Raw genomic sequence first — 16206 nt, 5'->3', positions numbered from 1 at the left:
GTGGTGGGATGAACTGGGAGATTGGGATTGACATATATACACTAATATGTATAAAACAGATAACTAATAAGAACGTGCTGTATAAAAAATAAATAAAGTAAAATTAAAAAAAAAACTTACTGTTTGGTTTGTCTTTCCTCAACTGAGTCTGTGTGTTAACTAGAAAACAAGGTCTATTTCATTTATCTTTTTCCCTGTACCCAGCAGAATGTCTGACACATGGCAGACCCTCAAAAAGTATTAAGTTCCTTCTCCCTTGCCTTTTTCCCCCTAAGTCAGAAACTCTTCTTTCCTCCCCCAAATTCCATAGCACTTCATATCTCTCTTAGATATACTTCTGCCTCACATTAGCATTTTGTATGTCATATTTTTCTCACCAGACTATAAGCTCTTTGACTGTAGGGGTCAGTTTTAAAGATCTTTATGCAAATACCTCTGCCTATAGTAACTGTTCAACAAATAACTGATAAATGAAATTATAATTTAAAAAGCTGTTGTGGGCCTCCCTGGTGGCGCAGTGGTTGAGAGTCCGCCTGCCGATGCAGGGGACACGGGTTCGTGCCCCGGTCCGGGAAGATCCCACGTGCCGCGGAGCGGCTGGGCCCATGAGCCATGGCCGCTGAGCCTGCGCGTCCGGAGCCTGTGCCCCGCAACGGGAGAGGCCACAACAGTGAGAGGCCCGCGTACCGCAAAAAAAAAGCTGTTGTTTTGACTACGTTTCCCTATTACGCAGATTTCTTCCCACCCCTAGTAAACACTAGCCCCACTATTAGCAAACCATGGTTCCCAAGCCACAAGTGGCTTTTCTGATTAATTTATCAAAAGTTTCCCGGTGCTAGGCACTAGGGGAAATGCATGCTCGGATTTTTAGTAAAGGATTTCTGGTCTCTAAAAAAAATTCAATCTAGTAATGACTCCCGAATCAAAATAGTAGGAAACACTAGACTGTTCGAGTATGTTAATCACGTGTCTCTGCAGAGCGATGACGATTTTCAACGTGGTTTCAGGGTCCAGTAACAGACTACACTCCCAGCCGTTGACTAATCCCCTGGGATTCGTTAGGAGCTGCCTTGCCCAGCCATACCCTGTTTGAAGGTGCGGAGGAAAATAGGGAAAGTGACCACCCATCCTTCCTCAGACTTGCGCATCCTCCCAGACACTGCTTCTCAGAGCTTTTCTATCCCCCAGGCTCACTCAACACCCCCGAGGGGGCGTGGCTTTCACCTACCAATCCGCCTACTCTCTCCCCGGGGGTTCGGCTAGCTTCTCCAAGGACCCTCCCCTCTCTGGATGGCCACGCAAATGTGGGACAGGAGTAAAGGTGTGCACCAGCCACAGGCTTCCCCCCTGTTCTCACATCGACTCCGGACCCAGCCGGGTTGCCCTCCTTCGCGTTCCCTGCTCCCCACCTGCTCTGCTGACACTGTCCCCTTCCCCGCGCTGCTCCCGCTGTTCTTGCCGGTGCGACCGCTGTTCTCCGCCATCTTCACCGCCTGCTGGGCTTCCGGCCTGCGTAGCTCAGCCCACTCGCCCTGCGTCACGTCCGGCCTCGGAGTTACCGCCCTCTCGCCCCCGGCGCCCCCACCTCCAGGCCGCTCTTCGGTTCGGATCCTACGAATCGTTTTGGCCGTATCTACATGTAGGACCTACTACCTATCCCAACCGCCGCGGTGACTCTCACCTGCCATGCTTTAACTTGTGCAACAGAGACGCTGCCCCTGGGAGAGGCGGGGAAGGACGGGTTACCTGGAGAGTGGGGCGCGGGTTGGGCCCTGGCTGATGAGGAACGAGGGAGGGTGAACTTCCCCTCAGAGACTCTGGAGGGGGAAATATGCCCTGCGTCAATAAAACTGTGCAGGTGCGCAGTCAAGAACAGAGGCTGGGAAAACCAAGGAAGTATCTTGGAGATGACTTGTGAACTGCGGAAACATTTGACTGAGGAAGGAGGCTTCAATTTAATGTGAGATCAAAGCCCTTTCCTCCATCTTCCCACTTTATGAGCTCTTCCGGTAGCCCATAATTACTTATGGTAGAGAGTGTTTTGAAGACTTCGGGCGTTTTACAGGCGGGGCCCTGATTCAGCTTCACAGCATGAAGAGAGAAGTCAGAGGATCTTAGAAATTTATTGCTTGAGAGTGGGGTTGGTGTCCTGATTTCTCACCTTCTTCAGGTTGGGCTTCATCATCAGGCCTCCTCACCAGCTCCTGTCCCTTCTTTTGTGTCCTGGACTCCGGATACCTCGACTCTCAGTACTTTGTGCTCAGCCCAGGTAACATGTTTTGTTGTGTTCTCAGTGCCTGGCACACAGTAGATGCTCAATAAATGTTTGTTCAATGTACGGATGGTGGGAAACACTGGGGTGCCAACCATCACAGAACATTTTATCAGTGGGTCATTGTGCCATGGGTCACTGTGCCCTGTAAGAGCAGATTCAAAGGAAAGTCCAGCCTTCCTGCCTCCCCATTTTAGCCTCTTATCATTAAACTTGGGTTTCCCCATGCTAGTCAGTCTGAGTCCTGCCTGTGCCATTCACAGACTCAGAGCCATGGCTGTCTCCTCTTCCTCCTGGGAACTACCCCTGGTGGCTGTGTGCCAGGTAACATCGACACCAGACAAGGAGCAGAACTTTCTAACATGTGCTGAGCTGATTCGGGAGGCTGCCAGACTGGGCGCTTGCCTGGCTTTCCTGCCTGAGGCATTTGACTTCATTGCACGGAACCCTGAAGAGACGCTTCACCTGTCTGAGCCACTGGGTGGGAACCTTTTGGGAGAATATACCCAGCTTGCCAGGTATCAGGGAAAGGGGGCGGGAGAGGTAGTTTCTTTCTGGGTAATGTCCCAGGATTGCCAGGTATGAGGGTAGAGCCTTGAGAAGAGTCGTCAGTGTCCCCTCCCCCTCAGGGACTGTGGACTCTGGCTGTCCTTGGGTGGTTTCCATGAGCGTGGCCAAGACTGGGAGCAGACTCAGAAAATCTACAATTGTCATGTGATTCTGAACAACAAGGGTGAGACTCTTGAGCCTGCCTCTTCTCAGGCTCTTCTACCTAAGATTCTCCAGAATTCTGTGTTGTTTCTCAACTCTGTTTCCTTGGCCAAGGGTTTTAAGGGCGTTTGTGTTTCTGTTCCTAGCCTATAAGCTATCTCCTCTTTGGGAGGAGAGGAACTAAGCTGGGCTTCTAGAGCACCAGCACTGAGTACTCTTTCTTCCTCTTACTCAAGGGTCAGTAGTGGCCACGTATAGGAAGACGCATCTGTGTGACGTAGAGATTCCAGGGCAGGGGCCTATGCATGAAAGCAACTCTACCATACCTGGGCCCAGTCTTGAGTCTCCTATCAGCACACCAGCAGGCAAGGTGGGAGTTGTGAAAGGATGAGGGTGGGAGAGGAACAAGAGGGAGGGGAATAGGAATAGTTTGAAGTGGTAGTAGAGGATAGAAAGCCCTACGGAGTGGAGTAGCGGGGTTATGACCAGATGCTGTGACAAACAGGGCTGGGGCCTAAATAGGCTGTTTTCATTCCAGATTGGTCTAGCTATCTGCTATGACATGCGATTCCCTGAACTCTCTCTGGCATTGGTTCAGGCTGGAGCAGAAATACTTACCTACCCTTCAGCGTTTGGATCTGTTACAGGCCCAGCCCATTGGGAGGTAAGAGGACACCTTTAGAACATAAGGGCCTTCTCTTACCTCATTCTCCTTCCTTGGCTCTACCAGTTAAAAGATTTTCTTCTCCTTCCCACCTAGTGGGAAAATTCATTTCCCCAGATTGTTGCCTCTCGGAAGTTAACATAGTAAATCATTCATAGGCAATTATCAGAATGGTCACAGTGGGTAGACTAGCCTGTAATGTCCATGGACTATCACTTCCCTACTAGCTGCTACCTGTACTTAAGTGAACGCCTATCTCCTCCATCCCCAGGTGTTGCTGCGGGCCCGTGCCATAGAAAGCCAGTGCTACGTAGTGGCAGCAGCACAATGTGGACGCCACCATGAGAAAAGAGCAAGTTATGGTCATAGCATGGTGGTAGATCCCTGGGGAACAGTGGTGGCCCGCTGCTCTGAAGGACCAGGCCTCTGCCTTGCCCGAATTGACCTCAATTATCTGCGACGGTTGCGCCAACATCTGCCTGTGTTCCAGCATCGTAGGCCTGAACTCTATGGCCATCTGGGTCACCCACTGTCTTAAGACTTTTGACTTCTGTCCGTTGAGGCCCCCATTGTGAGCTGGTGTTGCTGTGACTTGTACGCAGGACCCAGGTGCAGTTCCCCTCACTTGGAGAACCTTGTCTCTTCTTGCTGGAACACAGGCTCAGCTTCTTGGGAAAGAAGAAACTTTCACCTGAGCTCGAATTTTCAGTTTCAGAAAGGTGGAATTTTATATAGTCACTGTTTATTTCATGAAAACTGAAGTTATGCTGAGGGCTGAGCAGCACTGGCAATGAAAAAAATATAATAATCATAAAGTCTGTGTCTGGATATCTCTTTTGGGAGCTGAAACGGGAGGTGGTATTGTACCAGCTGGACTAGACTCCAGTTCTAGGCCTCCTGACTCATTCAACATGCCTCCCTATCTAAATAAAAGTGCGACACTCAGTGCATGTCCCAACCCCATGCTCCCAAGCTTGGAGGTGGGAGTGGGGGTAGAGGATGGGGAAAGAAAAAGAAGAAAGGAACTGATACTGAATCATTTCATTTCACTTTCACCTATGATGCCCTTTGCCCAAGCCAGAAGAAAGCAAAGGGGAAAAGGGCTGCAGGGTACATTATTTATTTTCACTTGAACATGGAAAGAAAGTGTCACACTCCCCCTTCCCCTTTTTAGGGGGAGTGTATTTTAATCAGCAACCTCTTCTCCATCCACCCTGTGTATGTGTGTACACACACACCACAGTTGGGAGGGTGACTAGGCTGACCTAGTCCGCTTACCTATTACTCCTTTGAAGAGGGTTTGACAAAGAGGGAAAAGGAAGGAGCCACACCAGGCCAAGGTTTCAAGCCATGGAATGGAGGAAACGAGGCAGAGAGGAGCAGCACCAGAGGCCAGGAGAGAGTGGAAAGGGCCACAGCTTCTTTGTTTTTAAAAAATTCTATAATTTGGGAGAGGGTGGTGATTAATTTCCAAAATACACTTCAGAGTCCCACCTTCCACACACAGCTCCCTACTGACAGCCCTTTGGTTTCTCAGACAAAATTTAAGAGCCCTCATAAAGCCAGAAGTACTGATAACCCCTCAATGCACCCAAAAGCAGTGATCACTTCAATCCCTTACAAAGACTATGTTCTATAGACTTTGCTTCTCCCTATACATTTGTCTTATGGCTCAGTGGCAAGGTGGCTGTAGAGACACACATGAGGCGGGTAAGTGGAAAAGGGAAACAAAGGGAAGCCCAGGCACATGGGTGCAGGGAGGGGTGGGGAACACCACTTCCATTTTTCATTTGTCTTTTCCTTTAAAAAAAAAAAAAAAAAAAGGCAGGGGTGTGATTGGTTGGAAGGGTAGAGAACAAACCCCAGAACGGTATGTAAGCTCCAGAGGTGGGTGGTGAGAAGTCCCCAGAGAAGTGAGAAGGGGAAAAAGGTCAGGGCAATGCTTGCAGCATCAAGTTCCTCAGGAGTTTCTGTCGGCCCAGCTCATAGTCCTCCTCGTCCACATTCACCAGCAGCTTGATGGCCTCATGGCCCACGGCCTGCTTGAGGGAGTCTGTGATGAAGACACCTTTAAGTGCCTCTAGTAACGAGCCATTGATATAGTCGCGCCAGAATGCGTCGAGGTAGGTGAGCTCAGAGAACTTGATGTCACAGATGATGGAGCCCAGGTCCCGGGACTTGAGGATGGTGTTGGCCTGGTTAAAGCGCTCAAACTGGCGCTCAAGTGGGTCCTGCTTGTTAGAGAAGACGTTGCCCTGCAGAGCAGTCTCATGCTGGCAGTATTCAGCCCGAACCCTCAGTCTGATGTCTGTGGGGAAAAGAAGATATGCAGAAGAGGTTGCAGTTTACACCCAAGTTTGAAAGGTTGAATAGAACAGCAGAGTAGCAAAGTTGGGAACATCACCTGACAGCTTCTCTACCTCTTCCCAGGACTAGTTCTTTTCTATGTACCTCTGAAATCCTTGCCTGAACTCAAGAGGTTCCCTTAAATGGGCCATTCCCAGGTCAGATTACTTCCATCACTCACAAGTAGCACCTTGATTCTAGGAGATATTTTCCTAATTAACAGACACAGAATTTCACTTTAATACTCTATCATGACTTGGGTCATCCTACAATAAGGATGTCATAACAGCATCCCTTTCATCTAGTAGTACCTAGAAAGAGTTGAAATGTACCCTGCCACAAAAGTAGAGAAGTTCTCCTCCCAGAGACTATACCATTCAATCTCACTTTGCAACAGCAATCAAACTGAGCCTTACACTGAATAGAATAACTGCCCAGTATTCCAGCAGTTCTTTGTATTTCCCTTCAAGTCTACTCTACCTCTAGAACCCCTGAACTTCCTCACCGCATGTCTGCTTTTCCTTGGGATCTGGTGTCACTGACTTCCGGCGTTTTCGCTGGCTCCCAAGTGTGGCTCTCCCTCGGGCTGGCCGCTTGCTACACATCTGAGGGCCCGAAGTGGGGCAGCACACCACAGGATAGTGGGGAGGCACTGACCAGAGGGTAAAAAGGGAGACATAGTAGGGTAAAAGCAAAAATTCAAACACTTCACTTGGAATGAGGAAGGATCATTTAGACTTAGCACTAAAAGCAGTATCAATAATGTGACCTGAAAGGTGGACACAATGTGGGAACAATTACATGACCCAGATGAAGCATTAACACCTCATCTGATTTTTGGGGGGCCAGATATGGGGTGGGAGACACTGTCATTTAGGCTGGCAAAACTGGGAAAAGATGGGTCCAGTGTCCTCTTTCTTGATTATGGAAATGAGGGGGAGTTAATATTGTCTCACCTGTTTTAGGGGGGTGGGGAGGCCTCGGTTCTGGATCGCTGAGGGCTCTGGGTGTCACATAGCGAATTGATGTCTCTTCCAGATATTTGTCTACAAGATCAGGGCACACTGTAGGGGGAGAGGGATTCACTCAGGAAAAGATACACCCTTCCCTTCTCCTAGTCCAACCCTCCAATGGGCCTCATAACTTAGTCTCCTCAGTACTCCCCAGCGTCAATGCCTCCTTCTGCTTGGACTCCAATGCTGCTCACACAGGGCCGCCCACAGCTCTTCCCTGATTCCAGTGTCCCCAGCCCCCAATGCACCCTCACCAGCCCGTCTCCTCTTGAGGGTGACGTAGGGCAGCAGGTCATGGCGAGTGATGATGCGCAGCAGCTGCAGCACCTGGCGAAAGTTACTCTCATCACAGCGGCCCTGGCGCTCCAGCGCCAATAAGAAGTCACGTCCATTTCGGATGAGGCCACGCTCGTGGTCATCAATGACATCAACAAAGAGGAAGGAAAGAACTCGTACGTCTCTGTGTGTCAGGTGGGTGCCCACGATGTCAAACATGCGATGCAGGCTATACAGCCCATGCTCTTGCTCACCATGCTCTTCGGGCCACACCTGGCTTGCCCTTCGCTTTAGGCCCGCCATGCTGGGGGCTCAGGTGCACAATGCTTTCCAGAATCCCTGCTCAGCAGCTGCAATCCCCACGATACTATAAGGAAAAGGAAAGATCCTGTGAACCACTCAATGTCAGGAATTAGTCATCCATTCCTATATTCCCAGAGCCCAACACAATGCCTGGCACAGTGTAGTGCTTGATAAGCGCTTATTAACTTTTACAAAGTATTTATTTATTTATTTATTTTGACTGCACCACGCGGTATGTGGGATCTTAGTTCCCCGACCCTTGCATTGGAAGCACGGAGTCTTAACTGCTGGACTGCCAGGGAAGTCCCTACAACGTACTTATTAAAAAATACAGCCTAGGCTTCCCTGGTGGCGCAGGGGTTGAGAGTCCGCCTGCTAATGCAGGGAACATGGGTTCGTGCCCCGGTCCGGGAAGCTCCCACGTGCCTTGGAGCGGCTGGGCCCGTGAGCCACGGCCGCTGAGGCTGCGCGTCCGGAGCCTGTGCTCCACAACAGGACAGGCCACAACAGTGAGAGGCCCGCGTACAGAAAAAAATAAATAAATAAATAAAATACAGCCTAGAGCTCTGTATATCCAACAGATGCTGCCCTAAGTCCAGATCCTACTGGAGAAAGATAGTAACTTCTGCTAAGTAAGACTTGTTAACTACAATTTTAGCACTACATATTCAGCAGAATTTGCTATTAAATATTACCCCAATTGTTCCTCTGGCCTCCAAAATACTGCTTTTGGTCCCTTGTGCTCTCCCTGCCAGCACCAACAATCAATTCATCCCTTAAATGTAGGTGAAATGAGGAAAAGTAGAGAATTCACTCTAAATTCTAATATAGAAGCTGCATCAGATGAACTTAGGGGCTGACAACAGGGAAACTGAAAGCTTTTAGGGTTAGAACTAGTTTTAATTCTGCCTATTTCAGGACGTCCCTGGTGGCACAGTGGTTAAGAATCCGCCTGCCAATGCAAGAGACACAGGTTTGATCCCTGGTCCAGGAAGATCCCACATGCCGCGGAGCAACTAAGCCTGCGAGCTCCAACTACTGAAGCCCACACGTCTAGAGCCCGTGCTCCACAACAAGAGAAGCCACCAAAATGAAGTCCGCGCACCACAACAAAGAGTAGCCCCTGCTCGCCGCAACTAGAGAAAAAGACCATGTGCAGCAACGAAGACCCAACGCAGCCATAAATAACTAAATAAATAGAAAAAAGAAAAATTGGACTTAAAAAAAAATTCTGCCTATGTCATTAACAAACTGTGTAGCTGTGTGACCTTAAGTCACTTAACTTGAAAGTCTCACTGTCCCCATCTACAAAACAAGGATGAAAGAAACTACTCCTCGGAGTTAAGAATCCAATGAGAAGATGCATGTGAAATCACTGTAAAACTTATCTAAATGGTTATGATATTTCAAAGAGATAAGCATCCTTGGCCTCTGCAGCCCAGACTCATCCCTCCGCAAACCTAACCTCATTTTTCCTACAATCAAACCAAGTCCAGGAGAATAAATGCTAAGAAAGTTAATTAAATATCCACCAAAACTCACGGATTTAAAACAACAAACATCACTAAGCTCCCAGGTTGAGCATTCTTGTAAGTCTCCTATGCCACCTGTACTCGCCTGATGTTCACACACCATTTGGATATGTCACCTTCTAACCTTTCCTCATGGTTGTCATTTACCAATCCCCTGTCAATGACCAATCACAGTCCTACATTTATTATATATTTTGGCATTTAATTCACAAATTTCCTCCATCATCCTGGGTAATATCAGTGACCCAGCCAATAACCAATCCTCAAGTCCAACAACTTTCACCTCCTCTCTAGCCACTCATATTTACTGCCCTGGCAGAGAGTACCACGCAATACTGCTCCACCATCTGACCACAACCTCCAATCACCCAATCAATTACAAATTCCTGTTGATGCTACTTTCTATTTCTTAAATCTGCCTCACCCTTCCACCTCTACCACCACCATGCTGGTTCAGGCCCCAGTAATCTCTCACCTGGATTACTGCAACAGCGTCTCTAAGGCTGTTGCAGCCACCAACCCTAACCTGCCTAAACCAATCCCCCACATCCAGCTGAATTATCTAAAATGCACAACTGACCACATAACTTTTCGGCTTAAGACCTCGCTACAATCCCCTCCTTACCAATAAGAACACTCCAAACTCCTTACCCAACACACCAAACCTTCCAAGATCAGGCCTTGCCTACTTTGCCAACCTCATAACTCACTTTTTATTCTCTAACATTATCCGTTTGTTTATAGTTAACATACATCATACAATTCATTTCTCTGTAACTTTCTTCAGACTATTCTCTTTGCCTGAATGCCCCTCTCTCTTCTCTTCCACACCCCCCATTACCACCCTTTTTCAGATGGTTAACTCCTACTCATCCTTTAAGAATCAGCTCAGATGCCATCTTCAAATTCATTCTCTACACCCCCATGCTGGTATAAGTAGTCCTCTTCTGTGCTCCTATGGAACACTGTACATATTTCCCTTAAACCATTTATCGAAGTGTACTAAAATTATTTGTGTATTTTTTATCCTATTAGATCTTAAGCGACTCATGTAGAGGGCCTAGGTCATATTCATCTTTATGTCTCTAGTGCCTAGCAATGGATGGAGGCTGGCATATAGTAGGAGTAACCTGTTGTTGAACTGAAATGAATCTCCAAGAGATCACCACAAGCAACACCAATTACGAAAAAAACTCACAAAAATCCAAGAGTGAGAGGACCCCATTAAAAGTACACGCAACTCAGGTATCATGCATATGCTCTAACTGGCTATAGCCTCCCCGACATTGCAAAACTACCCATACCATAGCACCCTACTCAACAGCGAGACAGGCCGTTCTGTCCATTTTATACTCCAAGAAACTGAGGCTAGGTTAGAAAGAGAATAAAATTATAAACTACTTCAGAAAAGTCAAGTTGTTGGGGGACTCAGAAAATTGAAGAGCAAGTAGGACCTGGTTCTCTCTTTTAATCCTGAAACGTTAGCACAGAGAGACTCATACCCTTAGAAAAAGGGGAGGGCTTCCCTGGTGGCACAGTGGTTAAGAATCCGCCTGCCGATGCAGGGGACACGGGTTCGAGCCCTGGTCCGGGAAGGTCTCACATGCTACGGAGCAACTAAGCCCGTGCGCCTCAACTACTGAGCCTGTGCTCTAGAGCCCACGAGCCACAACTACTGAGCCCACGTGCCTAGAGCCCGTGCTCTCCAACAAGAGAAGCTGCTGCAGTGAGAAGCCCGCACACTGCTACAACAAGCAGCCCCCGCCCGACGCAACTAAAGAAAGGCCGTGCTCAGCAACGAAGACCCAACACAGCCAAAAATAAATAAATAAATAAAAGAAAAGGGGAGGACCACCCTGTAATCACCTAGCCCCATACCATGGGTTTAGATATGTGGACAGGAAATATAGCCCATATCTAGTTATAAGAGCCCAGATGGCCCACCCAAAGCATGGGAAACAACTGGGAAAATAGCGATTCAACTATTGACTGGTTTTCCTTGTCTCTTCCTCTTGTTTCACCTGCTGCAGTCACTGGCTACAAATAGAGGGGACTGAAGGAAAACAACTTCTTGCTCATAGCAGGTAACATGAGAAAACTGAGTCTCCTTAGAGCCCCTACAACTTCTCCTTGTTCCCTATCCCACCTGTTCCCCTTGGCCAGCTGTTCATTATGTGGATCCCATAAAAAACAGATGGGCAGGTTTCACATTCAACCAATCAGAAGAGCAGTCTGCTTCAGAGCTCCCTAATTCAAAGTGTCCTGACTATAAACCCCAGGAAATTAGGAAATATTGTCCCCACATACCTGGTCACTGGAAAATGAAGCAGAATACAGAAAAGCACTGGGGTCCTAATTATGTGTCAATGGATGCAATTCTACAATAGGTCTCAATCCTGAGGGTTAACTCCCTAGATTTGAGGAAAAAACAGCCACCTTTAAGTCGTAGATCCTAGGCTGGATCAAAGTGACAGGAATTATCAGAGCTTCTAGGTCAGTGGTTCTCAACCAGGGGCGATTTTGCCCTCCAGGGGAATTCAGCAACGTCTGGAGTCATTTTAGATTGTCATGACTGGGAGGGTGGTAAGGGAGGGTGCAACTGGCGTGCAGTGAGTAAATGCGATGGATGATGCTAAACATCCTATAATGCACAGGACAGCCTCTTACAACAAAGAATTATCTGGTCCAAAATGTCAATAATGCTAAAGATGAGAAATCCTATTCTAGATGGAGCATGATGAAGGGTCAAAAGGAGAGACAGCATGTCGCTTCCATCCTATATCTGGAAAAGGAAGTCATTTGGTCCCTTGAACCCAAACCCATCAAACAATATTCCAGAAGAAAAGCCAGTCAGACAAAGACTCATTTAACTTAACTAAGGAGTTCCATCCCACTCCAACCTTGGCTTCTCTATCACCTGCTGTTGCCATTTAGGTGAACAGCAGGTGACAGGACTACACTCCCTTCCGCCCCATCCCAGGAGGTCTAATTTGACCTAGTTCAATCTAAATTTCTGTGCAGATCAGAGAAATGCCATCCTCTGCAAGACAGACAGAAAGGATCCTGCACTTAAACCTTGCAGCCATCTTTAAAGTCCCAAAACTAGACCAAAAGCAGACCCTTCCTTGTTAGGCTGCTGATCAGACTTATAGTGCTTATGCAATGAAGCAAAATGTAGAAGAGGCAGAAGTTTCCCAAGGCCATGCTTGTCCTTGGGAGAAATGTCAGGAGGCTGGCATGCAGACTAATAGGCAGCCCTCCCCACTTAATTATCATCTAGGATGGTGAGTTCACTCACTCAGCAATCCAGATGGGGGTTCCAAGAATCTATCTAACTTCAGCACTAAAAGAACGTGGCCAACTTCCTCTTAAACCAAAATATACTCAGCTTTCTGTGGCAGTGAATCGAAGGAACTCAGCTTAAATTATACAAGGATCCTAAATGAAAAGTATCAGAGCAGTGAGGAGAATGTACCCCCTGTAAAACTGAAGATTAGAAAGAACTTCAGAATCTTGGTGCCTGAAATATTGCCAGATACCAAGAGACAAACACTCCAGTAAACAAGAGTCCTGATCCTGCTGGCTGATTTGGGTCTATTTGAGAGCCTAACGTATGGATCGCCCTTAATAGGTTCCCAAGACTAATTCTTCAAACTGGTAACTTGACAACTGCTTTCTTCAAATCACTATAAGGTTCTACATTTTTACTTTGCTGGTATGTTTCCCATTTCTTCTCCAGTATTAGTTATCTGAATATACATTTTTTTTTTTTTTTTTTTTTTTTTTTTTTTTTTTTTGTGGTATGCGGGCCTCCCTCTGCTGTGGCCTCTCCCCTTGCGGAGCACAGGCTCCGGACGCGCAGGCTCAGAGGCCATGGCTCACGGGCCCAGCCGCTCCGCGGCATGTGGGATCCTCCCAGACCGGGGCGCGAACCCGGTTCCCCTGCATCGGCAGGCGGACGCGCAACCACTGCGCCACCAGGGAAGCCCAAGACTAATTCTTTATTCTGATGAATTGCTGCATTTCCTGGAGCTGCAGGGTTTTTTGTTGTTCGTTTTCTTTTGGGAGGTCCAAGCCAGCCAAGGGCCAACAAACAATCTATATGTATCTACAGGACTTCCTCTTGATTAATCGTTATCTATTAGATTTCTACTTCCATGCAAAGTCTAGTCTCATCCCAACCGGGGATGAGATCTGTATTTTTTGAGGTACTTGATTCCTTCAGAAGCCCTTAGAAAGTCATGTGGAAGAAATAAAAAGAGTGATGTCTTGAAATGAAAACAACAGTCTAGTTTCATCCCAAAAGAACTAGAGGTATTTAACTCTCTCAGAAGCCCTGTGAGAGGGAAAGTCATGTGAAAAATCTAAAAGAGAGTGATGTCTTGAAACTTGAAATGTAAAGGACATGGAAAACCTTAAAGATGACTAAGACAACTACATAAAGAGCTTTCTTGCTGGCAGGACCAAGAAAATGTAACCAAATATCTGGAAGTCAGAATTACAAACTGTGTTTTCAAAATGAAGATTCCAGAACAACTAGGAGAAAGAGTAAGCTAGAGGAAAAGCCTTCCCAGGGCAGGTGCCTCAGCAACCCTCCAAGGGCAACATTTAGTAGACACTGTACTAGAGTACAAAGTTCCATATGTTTAAAAACGTTTCTCTCAGAGCTGACCACGAAGGCTAGATAATAACAAAACAAGGCTGGAGTCTTGCCCTAAGACACCTAATTTCTTTTCTCCTTTCCCTCCTATCAATCTCCAGTGACCCAAAGGGACAATGACTGCAACAGATCTTACACACTGAAAACCCACTTTCCCTGTCAGCTACCCCATTACTGAGCTCAACTCCCAATATGCCATTTCCATTTCATGCCATTTCCATTCCCTTCCATTGTTTGAAAACAATAAAAAGTTCCAGACTTACCTCTGCAAGAAACTTAATTTCCCAGGTCTCTTCCTAGCACAAGGTTCAAAGCCAGCAGCAAAGCAAAAACAAATAAGAGGGGGAAGCGTCAATTTTCAAGCTTTATTTTTTGAAACCTCAAAGAGGTAGTCAATCTCAGCTGCAAAAATATACAGACAAGCCTAAAGCCGTTTCAATTGAAATGATCCACTCCAAGCTAAATGAGAGAACTCACTCCCATCAAAGTCCCCAGGCTTCCCTAACCTTCTATTACCCAATTCACAACACAATACCAACTCCAAGAATTTCCAGTCTCAGTGGCTTAGGGCAAGAAAGGTCCCAAATTCAACAACTTGTGGGAAAACCAATTATCCTCTGACACCTCACCTGACTCCTCAATTCGTTATGAGGCCCACCTACTTTGTTACAGTATTAACATTGACTTTCATCTTTAGATGAACTAGGAGGAAAGTGATTACAGCCAAAGAAGGCACTTTCTTCCCATTACTTCACTTATGAGACCAGAACTATCCTCCAAATTCTCACACACAGTGAGAACAAAATATCCACTGGGGCAGCATCCAGTCAGACATCTACATTTCACCAGGGAACATTTATGTATGGATACTGACCCCCACTCCTAGCACTTAAACAGCAAAAGAAGGGTCTGGAAACGAAAGCACTCATTTAATTAGCATGGCTGCCTAGACATCATCCTGTGTTTTCTGTTCCCTGCAAACAGCGTTCCAACATAGCATAGCTGTTTCCCCATTCTGGCATTGCTAATTGTTTAAAACTAGAAAAGTCCTTTACTCCTTCCACACTCCAGCGATACCAGGCTCCCCATTTTCTCTTCTTTTTGTAGCCAGGAAAAACAAGGGAGCAATAAGCTAGGCAGCTTTTGGAAATCCAGTTGAACCCTCATCCAACCCCAATTCTCCAAATCCACATGACCATTCCCTTCTGCCCTTCCCACCCTAGTAAAAGCTAAAGGCCTGGCAATTAGAACTGGCTGTAACTGATGCTGCTTAACTCTGCTCTCTCTTCCTTTCTACAGGGGAAAGGGAAACCCCTGAACCTCTATCACTCGTGCAGCTAGCTACACTGTCCTATCTCCCATCCCATTCCCCTTCCTCCCAAACTTTCCTCCTAGTCTCTCACTTTCTCCATTGCCTCGTCACACCAACACGCTCTCCATTCCCCAAACCTCCGTCCTCTCCTTTTCCACCCAAATTCTCCCCTAGGCCCTTCCCCCTCCCACCTCCAATTTAACACTTTCAGAACCTCCCCCCAAACGTCTCAAATCCAATCTTCACCTTTTCCCACCTCTCCACAACACCCCTTACAAGACTCCAGTCCTTCTTCCAACCACATGCCACAAGCCCCCTTCCCCTTCACACCCTCGGCCCCTCCTGCCCGTTCCTACCCCCTCAGCCCTGCGGGACCGCAGCCCCACTCCCCACCTCGGCCTCTCTAATACCCCTAGCCTGGCCCAGCCTCGGCCCTTGTTTACGCCCCTCCCCTGCCCCACTCCTCCGCCTCGACCCTGCCCTCTCCCACAGTTGCCACCTCCCCCGCACGCCCCCCTATGCCACTCCCCTCCCCCACCTTGCAGCGTCCCGTCACCTCCCTCTCTTCAGGTTCTCAGGCTAGACGTCGCCACCGCCTCCCCCTCCACTTTCCTTCCCCAAGCCCTTTGCGGCCCCGCCCGGCCCCGCCCCGTCCCGCTCGACTCCCCCTCCCCACTCCGGCCGCCCCGCCGCCTCACTCTCGGCTCAGGCTCGGCGCCGCCATGTTGGATCCATCCGCGCCGCTCTCCCGGGCCTGTCTCACGGCGCCGCATCCGGGCTCCAGCCTCCGCCGCCGCCGCCGCGGGCGTGGGGGAGGGGAGAGGCGGGCGGGGGTGGCTGCATCCTGAACAGCGCCTCCCGGAACCTGGCCGGTTAGTGGCGGCTTCGAGACCATAGTGAGGCATGAGCCGGAGTAGCCATGCTAGTTGAGGGCAGCCTGGCAGCGGCATTAAACGGGGAGTGGATAGCTTCATTTCGGTAGCGGAGAATAGAGATTGGCAGCCATCTTGCTTTGGGGCAAGCTGGCAACGCAAGTTTTTCTTCAGGACGGCTTCAGGGCCGTAGTAAGGCATGAGAGAGGGTTGCGTTCTTGAGTGTGGAAACGTTGGTGGGGTCG

At 48.1% G+C, this 16206-nt stretch overlaps 2 protein-coding genes across 6 annotated transcripts; one reads left to right on the top strand and one right to left on the bottom strand.

Annotated features, from left to right (window-relative positions):
• The first annotated feature begins 1413 nt into the window (after positions 1-1413).
• On the top strand, positions 1414-4467 carry NIT1 (nitrilase 1). 4 transcript variants are annotated; one of them, XM_024116122.3, is made up of 7 exons: positions 1414-1670; positions 2171-2269; positions 2536-2790; positions 2902-3005; positions 3220-3353; positions 3522-3647; positions 3919-4467. In XM_024116122.3, the coding sequence occupies exons 3-7, from the start codon at positions 2546-2548 to the stop codon at positions 4183-4185; spliced, it is 876 nt and encodes a 291-aa protein (XP_023971890.1). In that variant the 5' UTR covers positions 1414-1670; positions 2171-2269; positions 2536-2545; the 3' UTR covers positions 4186-4467. The 4 variants fall into 4 exon arrangements, with proteins under 4 accessions (XP_023971890.1, XP_007112354.1, XP_028344528.1 ...); XM_007112292.3 differs by having other exon boundaries at positions 1558-1639; XM_028488727.1 differs by having other exon boundaries at positions 1578-1960.
• A 932-nt stretch (positions 4468-5399) lies between these two features.
• DEDD (death effector domain containing) lies at positions 5400-15929 on the bottom strand. Of its 2 annotated transcripts, XM_024116079.3 has the most exons (6): positions 15788-15929; positions 14041-14073; positions 7261-7649; positions 6950-7057; positions 6499-6645; positions 5400-5955 (listed from the first exon to the last, which is right to left on the bottom strand). In XM_024116079.3, the coding sequence occupies exons 3-6, from the start codon at positions 7583-7585 to the stop codon at positions 5579-5581; spliced, it is 957 nt and encodes a 318-aa protein (XP_023971847.1). In that variant the 5' UTR covers positions 7586-7649; positions 14041-14073; positions 15788-15929; the 3' UTR covers positions 5400-5578. The 2 variants fall into 2 exon arrangements, with proteins under 2 accessions (XP_023971847.1, XP_007112353.1); XM_007112291.4 differs by lacking the exon at positions 14041-14073.
• Positions 15930-16206: the final 277 nt, after the last annotated feature.

The sequence above is a fragment of the Physeter macrocephalus genome, chromosome 4 (assembly GCF_002837175.3).
Source record: "Physeter macrocephalus isolate SW-GA chromosome 4, ASM283717v5, whole genome shotgun sequence".
Classification (NCBI taxonomy): Eukaryota; Metazoa; Chordata; class Mammalia; order Artiodactyla; family Physeteridae; genus Physeter; species Physeter macrocephalus.
The sequence above is the reverse complement of the archived record's forward strand: the minus strand, read 5'-3'. Positions and strand labels throughout refer to the sequence as shown.

Bases quoted from the DNA above. Each gene is read 5' to 3' on its own strand.
- DEDD (XM_024116079.3), bottom strand. From the start codon at position 7,585: ATGGCGGGCCTAAAGCGAAGGGCAAGCCAGGTGTGGCCCGAAGAGCAT. The intron at 6,646-6,949 runs GTGAGACAATAT...CCCTCTGGTCAG, and splicing joins TCCCCACCCCCCTAAAACAG to TGCCTCCCCACTATCCTGTG. The intron at 5,956-6,498 runs GTGAGGAAGTTC...TTTTCCCCACAG, and splicing joins CAAGGAAAAGCAGACATGCG to ACATCAGACTGAGGGTTCGG.
- NIT1 (XM_028488727.1), top strand. From the start codon at position 1,908: ATGACTTGTGAACTGCGGAAACATTTGACTGAGGAAGGAGGCTTCAAT. The intron at 2,270-2,535 runs GTAACATGTTTT...TGCCATTCACAG, and splicing joins GTACTTTGTGCTCAGCCCAG to ACTCAGAGCCATGGCTGTCT. The intron at 2,791-2,901 runs GTATCAGGGAAA...CCTCCCCCTCAG, and splicing joins GAATATACCCAGCTTGCCAG to GGACTGTGGACTCTGGCTGT.